The sequence below is a fragment of the Danio aesculapii genome, chromosome 10 (assembly GCF_903798145.1).
Source record: "Danio aesculapii chromosome 10, fDanAes4.1, whole genome shotgun sequence".
Lineage (NCBI taxonomy): Eukaryota > Metazoa > Chordata > Actinopteri > Cypriniformes > Danionidae > Danio > Danio aesculapii.
Window position 1 is genome coordinate 267,109 of NC_079444.1, and position 17,500 is coordinate 284,608.

At 44.8% G+C, this 17,500-nt stretch overlaps 1 protein-coding gene across 1 annotated transcript in view; it reads right to left on the reverse strand.

The window, feature by feature from the left end:
* Nucleotides 1–1,414: 1,414 nt before the first annotated feature.
* Nucleotides 1,415–17,500, reverse strand: part of kcnj6 (potassium inwardly rectifying channel subfamily J member 6) — a 24,488-nt gene continuing 8,402 nt past the window's right edge. Inside the window, exons 2-3 of the mRNA XM_056467305.1 lie at nt 8,774–9,698; nt 1,415–2,963 (exon numbers count right to left, since the gene is read on the reverse strand). Coding sequence (XP_056323280.1) covers nt 2,656–2,963; nt 8,774–9,674 — 1,209 coding nt within the window. The 5' untranslated portion in view covers nt 9,675–9,698 and the 3' untranslated portion in view covers nt 1,415–2,655. The remainder of the gene's footprint in view (nt 2,964–8,773; nt 9,699–17,500) is intronic.

Consider the following 17,500-nt stretch of genomic DNA (forward strand, 5'->3'; position numbering starts at 1 on the left):
GCTTCTTTTCTCACTTGTAAGTCACTTTGGATAAAAGCGTCTGCTGAATGAGTAAATGGTCCTGCATTACTCCACACAGAAACACTAACTGACCCAGCCGGGACTGAAACCAGCAACCTTCTTGCTGTGAGGCCACAGTGCTAACCACTGCGCCACCATGTTGCCCTGCGGTGAAATAAATGTCCATATTTAAAGGCATGGTGGGGGAAAACAGAACCTAAGTGCTGCTTGTCCGGTCTGAGACCCACTTTATATGGTATATATAAATCAGGCAGTGAAGATCAGTGATTCCTAAAGGAACCAGATCTTCAACACTGTGATTTTGTAATGGCAGGACGGTTCACCAGAAGCACTTGAGCTGACTGAAAATGAAAGTCCCTGTGCACATACACCACTGCTGCAAAGATCAGAACTTTGGACAACACCATCAGCTGGGATCTCTCACTGACTGGAGGAAACCTGGAGATGGATTAAATATATTCACTTATAGCTCAATCTGGCTAATACAGAGCGCCATCTCCTCCCTGCAAATGCGGCTCGTCATTTCTCCATCCAGCTGGGGTTATCTCCTATCTACAATGGTTCCAGCATCTCTAGCAAACTATGAAACTGAGCATCCTGACATCCTGAAGTAAAGGTTGAACATGTGGGAATAATCTCGCAGATACTCCCGCAGCTCTTTGATAAGGAGGCAGATCTCCTTCCTCTCTCCACAATCTCAGGATTGGGTGCACACAATATTCCCTCTTTCTTTTGCTTATGTTAAGCTGGGAGAAGACAACAGGATCATCTTCACTACTCCAAGACTCCATCTTGTGTTGTTCATCAGACTGTGTGTGTGAGGAAGGCTTCAGATTTGAACACAGAACAAACGCATTCGACAATTTCAGACTCCAGCATGCAGAGACCTTATGAATGACACTGGTAGCTTCTTTAAGCGTACACCAAACCTCCCAAGTAAAGGTGCTGTTATCAGTGGAAACACAAGCCTGATCGCGATGACCTGAACCGAACTGTACTGCTCAGTGGAAACCTTTTCCAGAACCTTTTCATTCATCGTTCCTCACTGGTGGAATGATCTCCCCAATCCCATACAGAATCACTGGAGACATTCAGACAGAAACCTGAAGCTCATCTCTTCTGTGAACGCTCTTCCTCTCACCTCTTCCCTGTCTGCTCTGCTTGTATTCCTCCTCCAATGTCAGAAATATCTCAGTATCAGTAGCTCTTCTTGTGAGTACTGCGTGAATCGCTTGATGCCTTTCTCATTTGTAAGTGGCTCTGGATAAAAGCATCTGCTAAATGTAATGTAATGTAAATCTATGATGATTGTTCATCTGTGATTATCGCTCCACCGTAAACGCTGTGCTACATTACCATGATGTGAACGTGCCAGAGAAAGTTGAAAAGACTCGCTTTGAGCTGCTTTATTAAATCCAATGCAGATCTGAGATTCTGGGCATTTTAGTGAGCCCTCTGGTCAGCGAGCATCCGTCTGTCAGGTGTTTTATCTGCTCTGCCTCACATGACTGTGTGATTGTCAAAGTCTTGTCAGACTGCTGCTCTTTTACTACGTGACTGTCTGGCGACGGCACTTCCAGACAGATCGCCCAGACGGGTCGAGATATTTAACCTGGTTTACATCTCTCTCTGCATCTGCGTCTCTCATTTATTATTTAAGCACAGCGGTGGTCCCTCATGTGCAGGAGCGCAGGGTTGTGTCTCAGCCTTGTTTTCATTAGCGCTCTTCAATGCTCATGTGCTGGAACTGATCAATGTCGAGGTGAAGGTGACGTGGGGGTTCGGCTCTTTGGTCTCGTGTGCGCGCGGACATTAATGTGTCTCGTGGTCAAACACACACACACATCTGCTGCTTCTGTCTGACGGCACAAACACAAACAGAATCTCTCTGCCGCATCGTGTGCGCTGAAGTTCAAATCTAATTCTGACTTAAAGGAAGAGCAAAGGGAGAGAAAGATCATGGCCTGATGACGGTACGGAAGGTTATTGGAGCAGACATGCACGAATACACGCGCGCACGCACACACACTCGCACGCCATCATCAGCCCCACAATCCCATGCAACGCAACCGCACCGCCTTCAGCCTCCGGGAGTCCGGTTTGCATCCAGTACGGGGATCTCCTGCAATTATGGCCTACAGTACTTCAAATTATGTACATCAGAGTCAGTGGACTACAGGGATCGTCTTGTACATGCGTGGATAAATATGTCTGCTGCTATTCCAGAAGGCAGAATATACAGACGTAGAGCGACTCATGTCGTATCAAACAACCTTACATCTCAAACCAAACGCAGATATATATACAAAAAATACAAATGCAAATGCCCTAGAATAGATCTATATATATATATATTCATATACATATAGAGGCTTTCGTCTTGAATTACAAATCTGAAAATATCATTTCATATCTTTAAGAAAAACACTGGTTTCTGAAACCATGCAGTGGCCCGCGAGTTCACCTGCCGTCACGCCGCGTCCCTCGAGCCAGAAAAAGAGAAGTGCGTGAGATGGGGGCGTCCGTGACCTCGGCCCTCCTCGGGGCGCATTCCTGAGCTGACCTCTGACCTCTGAGCCCAGCCAACGGTGCGGCGGCAGTGGCGCAGAGATCAGGAGAGATTCTCCCGTCCTCCTACACTTTGGACTCGCTCTCGATGTTGGCGACGTCTCCGTTCCTCTCCGTCAGCTCCTCCGGCGGCTCCTGCGGCTCCAGCTGGCTCAGTTTGCTGGCCACTGACCAGGTGAGCGGGAGGCGGGCGCGCGCCGTCATCTCGGCCAGCTCTCGCGCGCTGCAGCTGGGCGTGTTGGTCTCGTAGATCTCGTGGAAGCTGTTGTAGTCCACCTCGTAGAAGCCGTCCTCCAGCGTCAGCACTGGCGTGAAGCGGTAACCCCACTTGATCTCGCTGGCCACGTACGAGCTGCGCGCCTGACACGTCATGCCTGAGGGAGGAAACACAGAGCAGAAGGTGAGGATACAGTACAATGACACGTGGAATACAACAGAGTCTGTAATCTACCAGAATGAACAGCTCCTCTAAAGCCCCATGACCTCTGGGGGAGCGTTTAAGGCTGGTTTATACTTCTGCATTAAGTGATCGCTGTAACCTATAAATATAAGTATAAATATAAATACTGCTAATCTGTATTTAATACTTTATATAAAGGCTTTATTATTGATGGCAGCTTAAAGACGCCTGTCATATGGAGACTGTAGTCTCATGCATTGCTCAGGTGTGAGTTTCTCACAGACTTCAACAGAGTGTCAAAATCTGGATGCTTCTGTGGGTCTCGTCTATCAAATCTGAGCTTTATTCTGTATTCTCTATTGGATTTGAGTCAGGTTATTGGCTGGGCCATTCTACAGCTTGATTTTCTTTCTCTGAAAGCCTCTGAGAGTCTCCTTGGCTGTTTTGGATCATTGTCTTGCTGAAATGTCCACCCTGGGTTCATCTTCATCCTCCTGCTGATGTAGATGTTGGACTGAAGCAGCTGATATTCATTTACTCTGAGGAAGAGCAGAGGCTTGCTGAAGAGCTACTGAGAGATTTCAGCTGCTGTCTGGGCTTTCACTGCTCAACTACACCACCCTTTCTTCATGTGTTCAATACTTTTACCCTGCATCATTACACATAACTTCATTGGTCAACTCATTAGATTAGTTTCCTTTGAATATATGGATTTGCCAACATCTGGGGGAAATGTAAAGGCCACAGCACCTTTAGAAAGATGTTTTCTAAAAAAAATGGTGTTCAATACTTATTTCCCCCACTGTATTTGGACTAGAAACCAGACAAAAACTCTAAATAAGAAAAGCATTTTAGGTAGTAAGAAGCCTTAAAGTGTAACCCCAGGGAAACAGCCTTCTGCGTTTCACAGGAGCTCTGGATGTTTCTGAGGCAGATGTTCACTGGAGCTCCACACAGCACAACTCTTCACTTCTCTGACTGTCGGAGAGAAACTCTTCTTGTTTACAACAGTTTCCTGATGATCTCAGCCCGCCGCGCTGAAATGACTCAGATAATGAGTGAGGAGCACGTGTGTGTGTGTGTGTGTGTGTGTGTGTGTGTGTGTGTGTGTGGGAGAGAACAACCGACATTCAGCATATTCACTCATGATAGACATACAGTCTGTTCTGTGCGTCTGATATTACCCCAAAACATTTCCCCCAAACAGCATCCCACAGATAAAACACTGATCTTACAGACATGCTACACAGCGGTGTAAACCTCCACAGCTAAAACACACTGCAGAACACTGAGAAACATGCTGCTCCGACTCATTATTTCTGAAAACAAGACTATATGTGCTGTTTGTCTACAAAATGCCTCCTAACTGAAGAGTTTGTAGATATTCAGACTAGAAACAAGACAGAAACTCTCAGTAAGACAGGCATGTGTGTTGCAGTGTGTGTGACAGAATCACGGAGCTGAGCGAGGGCTCCTGAGAGTCTGTGGGAGTCAAAGGTCGCCGTCTCCAGTCACCGTCAACACACTGCAGCGGTGTCACATCTGTGAACATCTCGCGTGTGTTTCCCTCAGTGCTCTCGGAGCTCAGGAACAGACACACACACACACACACACACACAGAGGCAGCACGTTTATATAACGCGTGTCTCGGTCTGTCGTGTGTAATCATGGCAGGAGCTGCATCACGATGCTTCAGACGGCGCTTCATCAGCCTCCGCTGCATTACACTCAGATCAGTGCATTATCTGTGCTCATGACACACACACACACACACACACACACACACACACACACACACACACACACAGCAGAGTCCTGCTTTGATACTGAGAACCTTCATTCATCTGGCGTGAGATAGGTTTGCAGCTGAATGCAGGTGAGCGGCTGCTGTTATCGGCCGACAGCAGCTGTATATGAGCTGTACTGCGGAGCTTCAGGACACACAGTGCTGTGAATGCGCTCCACGTGTGTGCGTGTGTGTGTGTGTGTTGCGATGACACATGCTCGTGCGTGTTGTCTTGTCACCATGGCAACAGGTCAGCTGTGAATGCGCCAGCAGCTGTGCCCGTTCTCCGGTCATGCCCTGAGCACCCGCGACCTCACAGGCTCAATGACATGCAGGAGCGTCTCTAGAAACAACAGAGATAACAAGCAGCCCAGAGCCACGCTCTTCAGTAATGCTGATCAACACTCTCTCTCTCTCTCTCTCTCTCTCTCACTCTCTCTCTCTCTCTCTCTCTGTCTCTGTCTCTCTCTCTCTCTCTCTCTCTCTCTCTCCAGGAATGCCTCTGAAAGTTAAAGTAATAAAGGATTATTCCTGCTATTTTCAAGTCCTCATAATATCAATGTTGTGCATGTTCAATAGCACGATATACTGAGTTACTGAACATCAGCATATGTCTACTATAGTTAAAAGTGGCCTGTTCTGCCCCTTTCATAAGCTGTTAATACATCTCTGCTGTCTCTAGAGTGTGTGTGTGTGTGTGTGTGTGTGTGTGTGTGTGTGTGTGTGTGTTTGAGCTGTGAATATCACACAGATAACGTTGATCTAGAACTCCACATCTATAATCCTCTGAGTCTATGCTGACATTATCTTCAGCAGCTCAAACACTCTAATGGCTAATGGACAGACGGCTGCTTCTCACTCAGGGCTGCTGTTTATGCTAATGAGATGGAGACTAGTGGGCGGGGCTTTCCCCCTCTGATGACACGTACAGCAGGAGAATGTCAATCAAAGTGTCTGATTATAATAAACACAATTAATTCATGTTGAGCATTAGAGGCTGCTGGGGATATTCACACACTGCTGACACACACACACACACTGCTGACACACACACACACACACACACACACAGCCCTTTTAAAAGTGATTTCTGCTTAATAGGTCCCCTGTAAAGCAGTGCATGCTGTTGTCTGTAATGGAAACCAGTATTGAGCACATGCTAAACTCCTCAAATAAGCATGGCTTTACTGAGTGTGGTGATGTGATGTTGTGCAGGACACACACATGAGTGTGTGGAGCACATGCACTGGCAGATCAATCACAGGCGATCATCATAATAACAGTAACACTCGGCCGTGTGGTGTAGATAACGCTGTTATATAATCTCAGTGGGTTTTCCTAATGCTGCGCCGTCGCCATGGCAACCACACTCACAATCCCTCAAAATAGCATCACAGTTGCTGAAAGCGAACGCGCCGCTTTCTGTCTCTGTTTTTGGCTAATTGTATGTAGAAGATCCTCCGTTTGAGCAGCTCTGATGAGGCGCGTCTGTGTTCTGGACTCAGACACCAGGACAGGCTCACGTTAGCTTAACGAAGATTACAAATGTTGGAAAACATCAAAGGAATGATGCACGATACACACACAGCGCAGATCACACACTGCAGATGTTTCCCACAGACACACATGATGGTGTGTGTGTGAGCGTCTCCATCGTCCCTCAGTGTGAACAGATGGATCTCCACTGTTGTTGAAGATGCTTGTAAAGCGATGCTCTGGTGAACATCACCGAACACACTAATATGAACAGCAGCGAGAGGATGAAGACCTGTCCACCAGCACTGCTTCTGTCTGCTCTGACATTTCTTTAGTGTAAAACTCCAATATGAAGGGGGCGGGGCATGTCAGACACTAGAGAGCATCTGATTGGTCAGAAGATTTGATGAGAAACTGAGGTATGAGGTAGAGACAAAATAATCCCTGATCCATTTAGGAGGAAGAAACTAACTTTGTATGTCTATATCAGGTTTATATACTATACTATACTATACTACACTACACTACACTACACTACACTACACTACACTACACTACACTATACTACACTACACTACACTACACTACACTATACTATACTATACTATACTATACTACACTATACTATACTATACTATACTATACTATACTACACTACACTATACTTTACTATACTTTACTATACTATACTATACTATACTATACTATAATATAATATACTATACTATACTATACCACACTATACTATACTTTACTATACTATACTATACTATACTATACTATACTACACTACACTATACTATACTATACTATACTATACTATACTATACTATACTATACTTTACTATACTATACTATACTATACTATACTATACTATACTATACTATACTTTACTATACTATACTATACTATACTATACGTTACTCCACTAAAGTACACTATACGGTACTATATTCTACTATACTATACTATACTCTACTATACTATACTATACTATACTATACTATACTATACTATACTATACTATACTATACTATACTATACCACACTATACTATACTATACTATACTATACCACACTATACTATACTATACTATACTATACTATACTATACTATACTATACTATACTATACTATACCACACTATACTATACTATACTATACTATACCACACTATACTATACTATACTATACTATACTATACTATACTATACTATACTATACTATACTATACTATACGTTACTCCACTAAAGTACACTATACGGTACTATATTCTACTATACTATACTCTACTATGCCGTACAGCACTATACTCTATTATACTCTAATCTACAGTACTATACTCTACTATACTTTACTGTAATATACTATACTATACCATACTATACTCCATGATCAGCAGAGAGGACAGTAGAAAAAACTATTATAATGAAATAAACTAATGATGAAATAATCCTGTAGCCTGAAGCTGAGAGCTGAGCCAGAAGGCGCCGCGCCGCGCCGCTGACCTCTCTGTGTCCCGTACTGCACTCCTGAGGGATTCTGGGAGATTTATTTCCCAGCATTTACAGCTGTGTATCGATCCTGAGCTATATTTGTGTAGTGGGTCCTGATGGGAGCGGGCTCCTGTTTCTCTGGGTGAAGCTCTGACTGTGCTGGAGGTGGAAATACTCTCATCATTCACTCGCTGCAGAGCTTGGACAACTCATATATTCAGGTCTTACAGGTTTGGAGAGACATGAGCATGGGTAAATGATGACCAGACGCACATGCATGAACACAAACTGTGGCTTTAAGATCATCTGCTCTGTGTGTGTGTGTGTGTGTGCGTGTGTGTGTGAGCGCATGCTTCTGCCACGCGCCGCCTTCCCTCAGACTGATCCTGCACCTTTATGACAGTAATTTGTCTTTTATTGTCAGGTTAGAGGCTGTGGTTAACAGAGGTTACTGTAAATGCATTCCAGTCCAAACATAAATTCAAAACCCAATTAAACCCTGTGGAATAAATCCAGCATGTGCTGCTCGGGTGTGTCTTAAAGCATGGCTGCTGGGTCTAGAGAATTATACCTGATCAGCAAATGCGTGATTATTCAACAGAAACATGTCATAATATCAAATCAACAGGCAAAGGAAAAGCTAAATGACTTTAACCTGTTTGTGTGCAAATAAATCTAAGTCAAACACAACTAGTCAGAGTCTGGACGAACCTCCTCATTCTTCATGTTAGAATAATACTGCCATGAGAACAACTCTCAAACTGGTAAAGTAGGCACAGTTAACGTTCATCTTGTGCATCTGATTATCAGCTAGCGATAGCACAGATACTAGGATAACTACTAAAGAGAATCACTGCATGATGTGCTCAATTACTGCAGCCTACAGCTTCATTTAACCCCTTTAATAATTTAACCCTGGATTAAAGTGTCTGGAAAAGCCAGGCGTGTTCATGTGATGTTTGAGGCCATGTCCACACTAGTACATTTTCATTTAAACACATATATATATATGTGAGCGTGGTACCTGTGGCCTCCACCATGCCCTCCAGGATCACCACGATCTCCAGCTCCTCCTTGGCCATGTGCTCTCTGGAGATCTCCCAGAAGGGACTGTGCTGGTTGATCTCGTGGCAGATGATGAGCGGAGACACCAGGAAGAGCCGGTCGTCTCCGGTGTCGTAGCCCACGTTTATGTCCGTCTGATTGAGCGGGATGAACTCGCCCTCCTTGGTCTGTTTGGACTTGATCAGCTTGGCTCTAATGGACGCCTCCACGATGTGGGAGTTTCTGAGGTCTCCCACACGGAACATCAGGCAGAGCCGGCCGTCCCGCATGGAGATGACGGCGTTGGTGGAGAAGACTAGCGTCTCGGCACGCTTCTTGGGCTGTGAGATCTTGACGAACATGCAGCCCACCATGAAGGCGTTGACGATGGAGCCCAGCACCGACTGCACCAGTAGCAGCACAATGCCCTCCGGACACTTGTCGGTGATGACGCGGTGGCCATAGCCGATGGTAGTCTCCGTCTCTATCGAGAACAGGAACGCTGACACGAAGCCGTTCAGGTTGTTGACGCAGGGAGTCCACTGGTTATCTCCGATGTGCTCCAGATCTCCTCGTATGTAGGCGATCAGCCACCACATGAAGCCGAAGAACAGCCAGGTGACGGTGTAGACCAGCACGAAGATGAACAGGTTGAACCTCCACTTGAGGTCCACCAGCGTGGTGAAGATGTCCGTCAGGTAGCGGTAGGTCTCCCGCACGTTTCCGTGGTGCACGTTGCACTTGCCGTCTTTGCGGACGTAGCGCTGGATCTTCTGCTTGGCGCGCTCCCGCTCCTGCAGTGGTTTGGGGATGTCGTCCCGTGCCTGCTTGGGCAGCTTGGGTTGTCGAACCGTGACGGTGCTCTCGACATCCTGCTCCATCTGGACTTCTGGAAGATTCTGAGCCTGCAGGGAGACAAATACTGGGTTAGTAAGCAGACACACATCAGCGGCGGTTCTAAAGGGGTGGCACGCTCCCCAAAACATGCTAACCCTAACAGCACAGACTGATGGGAGTATATCAGCTGTAGTGATGGAGCAATCCTGCGCATGTTAGAACATTAGATGTAGAGCCGCTTGAAGTAGAAGACATCTACCAGTCCCTACAGGATGTGCAAGCCCAGCAGATCTTAAGATCAAAACGAAAAAGAAAAAATGTACAATAATTTTCTGCATTTCACCACTAAACACAGCAACTGAAGCAAATAATGAGATTAGTTTCAAGAGAAGCGCTCACTAAATATTGGGCCACAAATATAAAAGATCCCCCTGTGATGTCCTGGAGGGACTGGCCTACCCACTGTCGGTTTTGGGACTGGCCTACCCACTGCATCTTATTTCTCATATAAAGTGTGAGTGTGAGGCTGCAGGTCTCTTCTGTTCACAGTAAGTATTAAATTCTAATTATAGTCTGTTCATATATGAAATATATGTGTACAAAAGCATTTACAAACAGTAATGTATGGTAATTAAAGGATAAAGCAGTCTCATTTAGCCAGAGCTCAGACTGACGGCTAAAGGCCTGGGAACTTTGTGCGCATTGAATGGTCAATCCCCACCCACTATGCTATTTGACTGACAGCTTAAGCAACCAATCACGCTTTGTTTCGTGTGTTTTTGGGTGTGGAAATGTGTGGCGGTAGAGTTAGAGGTCTTTATCACCAAATTGACAGAATATCTGAAGCTGTTTACTGCCATTAGAAAAAAAACTAGCATATAAGCAAACCTGCATACCAAAGTGACCCTCACAGTAACATACGGGTGTGCAGGCTGTAAATCACTGATTCATAATTAGTTCAGAAATGTACACGTTTATTAATGAGCACTGTCATCAATATAGACGTCACAGCTCTTTTCTACCGCTGCATACTCGACTCCCGGAAATCCTGTGCATTTGAACCAATCAGAGGACAACTGAGGATCTGCTGAAGCGTTCCCAGAAAAGTGTGTGTGAGGCTGAGAGTAGGCGTAAAGTAGATCCAGCCAGTCGTTATCGCAGAATAAAGCCTGACAGGTTTATCAGCAGCTGTTGTTTAAGACTGAAGGGTTTACTCTGCAAAACAACCTCATGGATGTACTGCACAGATCATTAAAATACACAAATCATTATTGTGAGGAAACCTATCAACACTGGGATGTGGAAATAAGGGGAATCATGTGTCTGTTTAAACATGCACACAAAGCCCAGTGTCCACTTTCACTCTTCTTTAGGTCAGGTCCATTACATTACATACAGAATCCATTTGGCAAGCAGTGTCTCTTCATCACTATAGAGTGTGTCCTACAGTCTTACACCTCTACATGAACTCATTAGAGGGATTTATAGGAAGGGCAACAGCACCTGTAATAGACAGGAAGGGAATTCAGCCAATTCTATATTCATTTCAAAAAGTCTTCAAGCCTAAATAAAATGAAAGCATAATTGTCCTTAATCAGTCCTTTAGAGCGAGGCTATCAGGCCTTGAGGGGTGGGACTTTCAGTCCTTAAGGGCGAGGCTATCAGTCTTTTAGGGCGGGGCTATTAGTGATTTAGGGCGAGGCTATCAGTCTTTTAGGGCGGGGCTATTAGTGATTTAGGGCGAGGCTATCAGTCTTTTAGGGCGGGACTATTAGTGATTTAGGGCGGGGCTATCAGTATTTTAGGGCGGGACTATTAGTGATTTAGGGCGAGGCTATCAGGCCTTGAGGGGTGAGACTTTCAGTCCTTAAAGGCGAGGCTATCAGTCTTTTAGGGCGGGGCTATTATTGATTTAGGGCGGGGCTATCAGTCTTTTAGGGCGGGACTATTATTGATTTAGGGCTATCAGTATTTTAGGGCGGGACTATTAGTGATTTAGGGCGGGGCTATCAGTCTTTTAGGGCGGGACTATTATTGATTTAGGGTGGGGCTATCAGTATGTTAGGGCGGGACTATTAGTGATTTAGGGCGGGGCTATCAGTCTTTTAGGGCGGGACTATTATTGATTTAGGGCGGGGCTATCAGTATTTTAGGGCGGGACTATTAGTGATTTAGGGCGGGGCTATCAGTCTTTTAGGGCGGGACTATTATTGATTTAGGGTGGGGCTATCAGTATGTTAGGGCGGGACTATTAGTGATTTAGGACGTGACTATCAGCCTTTTAGGGCGGGACTATTAGTGATTTAGGGCGGGGCTATCAGTCTTTTAGGGCGGGGCTATCAGTCCTTAAGGGCAGTACTATTAGTCATTTAGGACGTGACTATCAGCCTTTTAAGGTGGGACTATTAGTCCTTTAGGGTGGGGCTATCAGTCTTTTAGGGCAAGACTATCAGTCCTTCAGGCAGGGTTATCAGTCGTTAAGGGTGGGGCTATCAGTCCTTGAGGGTGGGGCTATAAGTCCCTTAGGGAAGAGCTAACATTCCTTTGCTCTGAATTCGTCCATTGGTCCATCTTCCTTGATTTTGTTAGCAACACCCACATATCAAAAGTTCACCGTGCACCGCCCTACATTATTTCCTAATTTTAGAACTGTTTCAAGTGGAAATACATCGCAATGGTTGAGAAAAGGACAGTCTTAACTTCCATTTCATGACCACTTTAAGTGAATATGTTTATGAGAATATGGTTATTAATCATAAAAAGTGGACCTCTCTCTCCTGACAGCCCCCCCTGTGCCCACATTAATAAAAGCCTAGAGTCACACCTGCCCCTGATCACCTGCAGACCCTCGGCCTCCTCCACAGGCCCTCTCTGAGACCCATATACCACAGTCTTTACAGCAGTGCAGAGTACAGGACTCACAGGGCTTCCTGAGAGGTCAGGAGGAGAGAAGCAGCAGCAGAGATGTGAAGGTGTGTATGATGTCTGTGCAGTGTTTGTGTGTTCATATGGACTGACCTGATTCTATCGCTAACCGTCAACCGCTCTGTGATGTTCAGTTAACAACGCTAAACTCTGACCTCATACAGCTCAACACGTGTGCTCTAAATATACTGAGTGATGAAAATGGCTCTCTTGACATTTCTAATGGCGTTTCTGTCATTTACTGGATCCAGCAGCATCTAGAGTCAGAGACTGAGTGACAGACAGCAGACTCTGGAGAATAACTCTGATGGGCTCCGTCACTGGCAGCAGAAGACCACAGACAGACAGGTAATTCAGCTGGCAATACACACGCACACACACACACACGCACACACACACACACACACACGCACACACACACACACACACGCACGCACGCACGCACGCACACACACACACGCACGCACACACACACGCACACGCACACACACACACACACACACACACACACACACACACACACACACAACACACACACACGCACACACACACATGTACAGCTATCTTTATGGGCTGTAATGCTGTTTGTACTGTTCAGCCTGTATATTCTCTCCTCTCCCCCTAAACTCAACCCTCACTGTGATCTGCACTCTTACATGTTTTAAATGATCTGGTATTATATACCTAATTCAGGCACCACAACACGAGAGATACAAGAGACACACACACACACACAAGATTCCCTGATCATGGGAACGAGAGATTCTGATGTCTTTAGTAATATTGATAGATGATTGATTCTGTTCCTGTAAGACACCCTTACACACAACAGAGTAGAATAAATACAACAGAGCAGTATAGAACAGAACCAAATAGAACTGAACACAATAGAAAAGTATAGAAGAGAACAGAACCAAATAGAATAGATCTGGACAGAAGAAGAGAATAGAGCAGGTGGGCTGTGATCATCTGTCAGCTCCTGCAGCTCATAATGCTGCTGATTTCCATCTGTTCCACATTACATCCAATACAAATGGAGACCAGAGAAAATCAAATAACAGAAAAAGAAGATTAAAGACGTGTGTGTGTGTGTGTGTGTGTGTGTGTGTGTGTGTGTGTGTGTGTGTGTGTGTGTGTGTGTGTGTGCGTGTTTCTGTGATGAGGTGTGTGTGTGTGTGTGTGTGTGTGTGTGTGTGTGTGTTTCTGTGATGAGGTGTGTGTGTGTGTGTGTGTGTGTGTGTAAATACACTGTTGTAAAGTCTCTTTGTAAGAGTGAGAGTCATGTTTCCCAGACGCCTGCGCTGATGAGCAGAACAGAAGAGCAGCTCAGCCTGAAGATCCACAGCAGACTCTGATCTCCACTGACAGCACCATTAGGGGGAACATACTCGCTGTCAATCACAGGACACGCCTGCAGCTCACACACACATACATCTCATCACTGAAACACACCAACACACACACATATTTACAAACATATTTACAGGATACATCAGGGCTGAATGTTAAAGGTGCCTCATTCTGCATCAGTTTAATCAGTTCAATTGTTCTCTGATATCTATATAGTGGGTATGCGACTTCCATGAGCTTAAAAAATGAGTTTTATAGGCTCTTTATTACAATCAGAAGGTCCATAATTGACCTTATTTGGATCGGTCTTGAATAATAAAGAGCTCCGCTCTGACACCGCAGACACACACACAGCATGATGTACACTGAACACAGCAATATAATTATACTTCATTTGTAATAATAATAATTAAACATTCCCACGTGCGTGTCTGCTTCTTATCATGTGTTACATCAGATAAACAGCAGTCAGTGACAGAGACAGACACGGAGGAAGCTGAAATGCAGCTCATTCGTCACAGCATTCGTGAAATCACACGGCTGCGACTGCTTTTCTTTTTCTAGATTGCTTTTGAAAACACTATGGGTTGGGTTTAGGGAAAGGGGAGAGTGGGTCGGTCAGTCGACAGCAAGCTGGCCTGGTCAGCTGAAGTGTATATTGCGCCCTCTGATGGATTTACACAAGAAGCAGTCACGCAAGAGGAATCTGAGATCATCAAGCGTACACAGCGGCCTCTGGTGGATTTTACACAAGAAACTGCAAGCAGACGAACCTCCTGTTATGTATTTCACTGTCCCCAGTGATGTAGACGTGGGTACATATTCATTATGAGCCTGCGTTAGGATAAAGGCTAAATTACAATTAAACAACAAAAGAGATTGAGATGTATGTGTAAGCTATAATATCGAGGGAAACAGAACCAGAAACTAATATCAGCCTCTGGATGAACAGATGAGCTGAGTGATCCGACAGATCCAGCATCTACATGTTAAAACATACGCACCTATATCACAATAAACACCACACATTCATAAAAGATTCAATCTAACACACCTTACAGCTCTATGGGGTGGCGCTGAATAAATAATACATCTGTAAATCCTGCATTTTGCATCCTGATGGGTGTTTGAACAGGTCTCGTGCAGTCGATGCTCACTCAAGGCATAGTAAACAATCTGAGCCTCCTCTTTTCAAAATAAAAGTCCCACATACATAATAAGTTAAATATAAACTTAAGAGGGAGGAAAATGAGCCGTCACATAATGCAGCTCCTCCCCTTTTAAAAAAACAGCCAATAGTGTGTTGTTTTCTCACAGCTCTGCCAGTGAGAGTGGTTGAGCTCAAGCGCATCAAACGGCCAGCCAATAAGAAGAGGAGGGCTGGGCATGTCAGACACCAGAGAGCGTTTGATTGGTCAGAAGATTTGAACCTGTAGTATGAGGTGACACTCACAAACTTCTTGATCCATTTAGGAGGAACTGTGGTATAAACATAATCAGACACCGGTACCTGCGCGCTCTCGCTTCACATCAATACACAATGATGAACCTTGCTGGTGTTCATGCAGACCCACCATCGCTACACCCTCATGGAGATACACCACCAACACCTGAGTTTAATCAAGCATGTGTTCATGTTAAAGGGTTAGGGCGTTTATTAAAAATAAAAACTTGCACATTACTTACTCTCCCAAACCGTTACGAGTTTCTATGACTGTTGAAGATGTTTTGAAGAATGTTACTAACCTGTAAATATTGACTTCCATAGAAGGAAAAACAAACACTATGGAAGTCAATGGTTACAGGTTTCCAACATTCTTCGAAATATCTTCAACAGTGTTCAACAGAAGAAACTCATAAAGGAACAAGTAAAGGGTGAGTAAATGACCACAGGATTATTTTGGAGTGAACTGACCCTTTCATATCAGTAATGAAATGCATATTTCTGCTCAGTTTGAGTTGATGAATACAACTTATTCACCTGATCATATAATATAATCAATAACAGATGGATTACAGATGATGCTCAACATGACACCTTTAGATTTCATCAACTGCTTTATTTAATCAACTCTTCTTTGACTAATACTTGATCCGTTTCAGGGTTGATGAACCCGTACCCTTCTCAGATCTGATGATTAGAGTTCATATTGAGCTCATATCTCTTGCATTATCAGAGGAGGTTCCAGATCACTTGAGGAAAGTGAGGAGACTCCCAGGTGTGTGTGTGTGTGTGTGTGTGTGTGTGTGTGTCACAGATGTGTAAACATTTACTGATGTGATTAATTAACTCTCTCTTTAACGGTGTCACCTGAGCCCAGCGCTGTGTGTGTGTGTGTGTGTGTGTGAGTGTGTGTGTGTGAGTCATGTTCATCTCTCTCTCTCTCTCTCTCTCACTGTCAGAAGCAGACGTGCGATGGCTCTGAACACACCTGCAGCTGCTCAGGATGAAAGAGTGTCAGACGTACAGGTGTGTCAGAACACAGCCATCACAAGAGTACAGCACCTGATAAAACAAGCCCATCTGTGTGTCTGTGTGTCTGTCTGTCTGTCTGTCTGACGGTCTTTCATCACAGCCAACCTGCTTTAGACACACATTCATACACTAGTACTCACACTCATGCACACACACTCACACACACCATTTTCAAACTGCATTTTGTCTGATTTATAACCACAACACCCTAACCAGTGTCAATATTACTGCATGTGTTCTCCATAGTGCAGGGAACTGCAGCACACACACACACACACACACACACACACACACACACATTGGTTTAGGGCTCATTCAGATCTGCTCATATTTATTCAGAGAGTAAAGCACAGGCTTTGTGTCAGTGAACGGACAAACACACAACACACAAATAACACTGAACAAAACCGGAGAGACTCGCATTCATCAGGCCACTGAGCAGACAAAGACTGATGCAGAGAGACAACACACACGCATTACCCTAGACAGACAGACAGACAGGCCGGCGTACAGACAGACAGACAGACAGACAGACAGACAGACAGACAGACAGACAGACAGACAGACAGACAGACAGACAGACAGACAGACAGACAGGCGTGGAGCAGCTGTAGTTCTGACAGCAGTGTCGGCCCTGGAGATGCACTGAGGTGTGAGCGGCGTTCCTCATGAGAGCTGGAAAGGATCAACATGCGTTTGCACATATTGATTGAGTCCAAAAGTAGCTCCAGAGAAAATCACCCGCTGTATTGTACACTCGCTCTGTCAAAGATTAACACACGACACACACACACACACACACACACACACAGAACCACATCAACTGTGACATGCAGGACACACACTCAGAGCATCTGGAGGATCTTCAGGTCAGTAAGAGACACAGGTGTGTGTGTGTGTGTGTGTGTGTGTTGTAGACTGAATATAACAGCTGTTCTACATGTAAAACACAATACAGATATTAAAGCTGAGCGTTTACTTTATCAAATCATTCAGTTTCATCCTTAAATCCGTTCTGCCAGTCAGTCTCAGTGTGTTTGGGTGTAAAGGGCTGACCTGAGGAGATGCTCCTGCTCATCTGAAGCTCTCTCAGTGACAGCAGTCACTCATACTTCATTA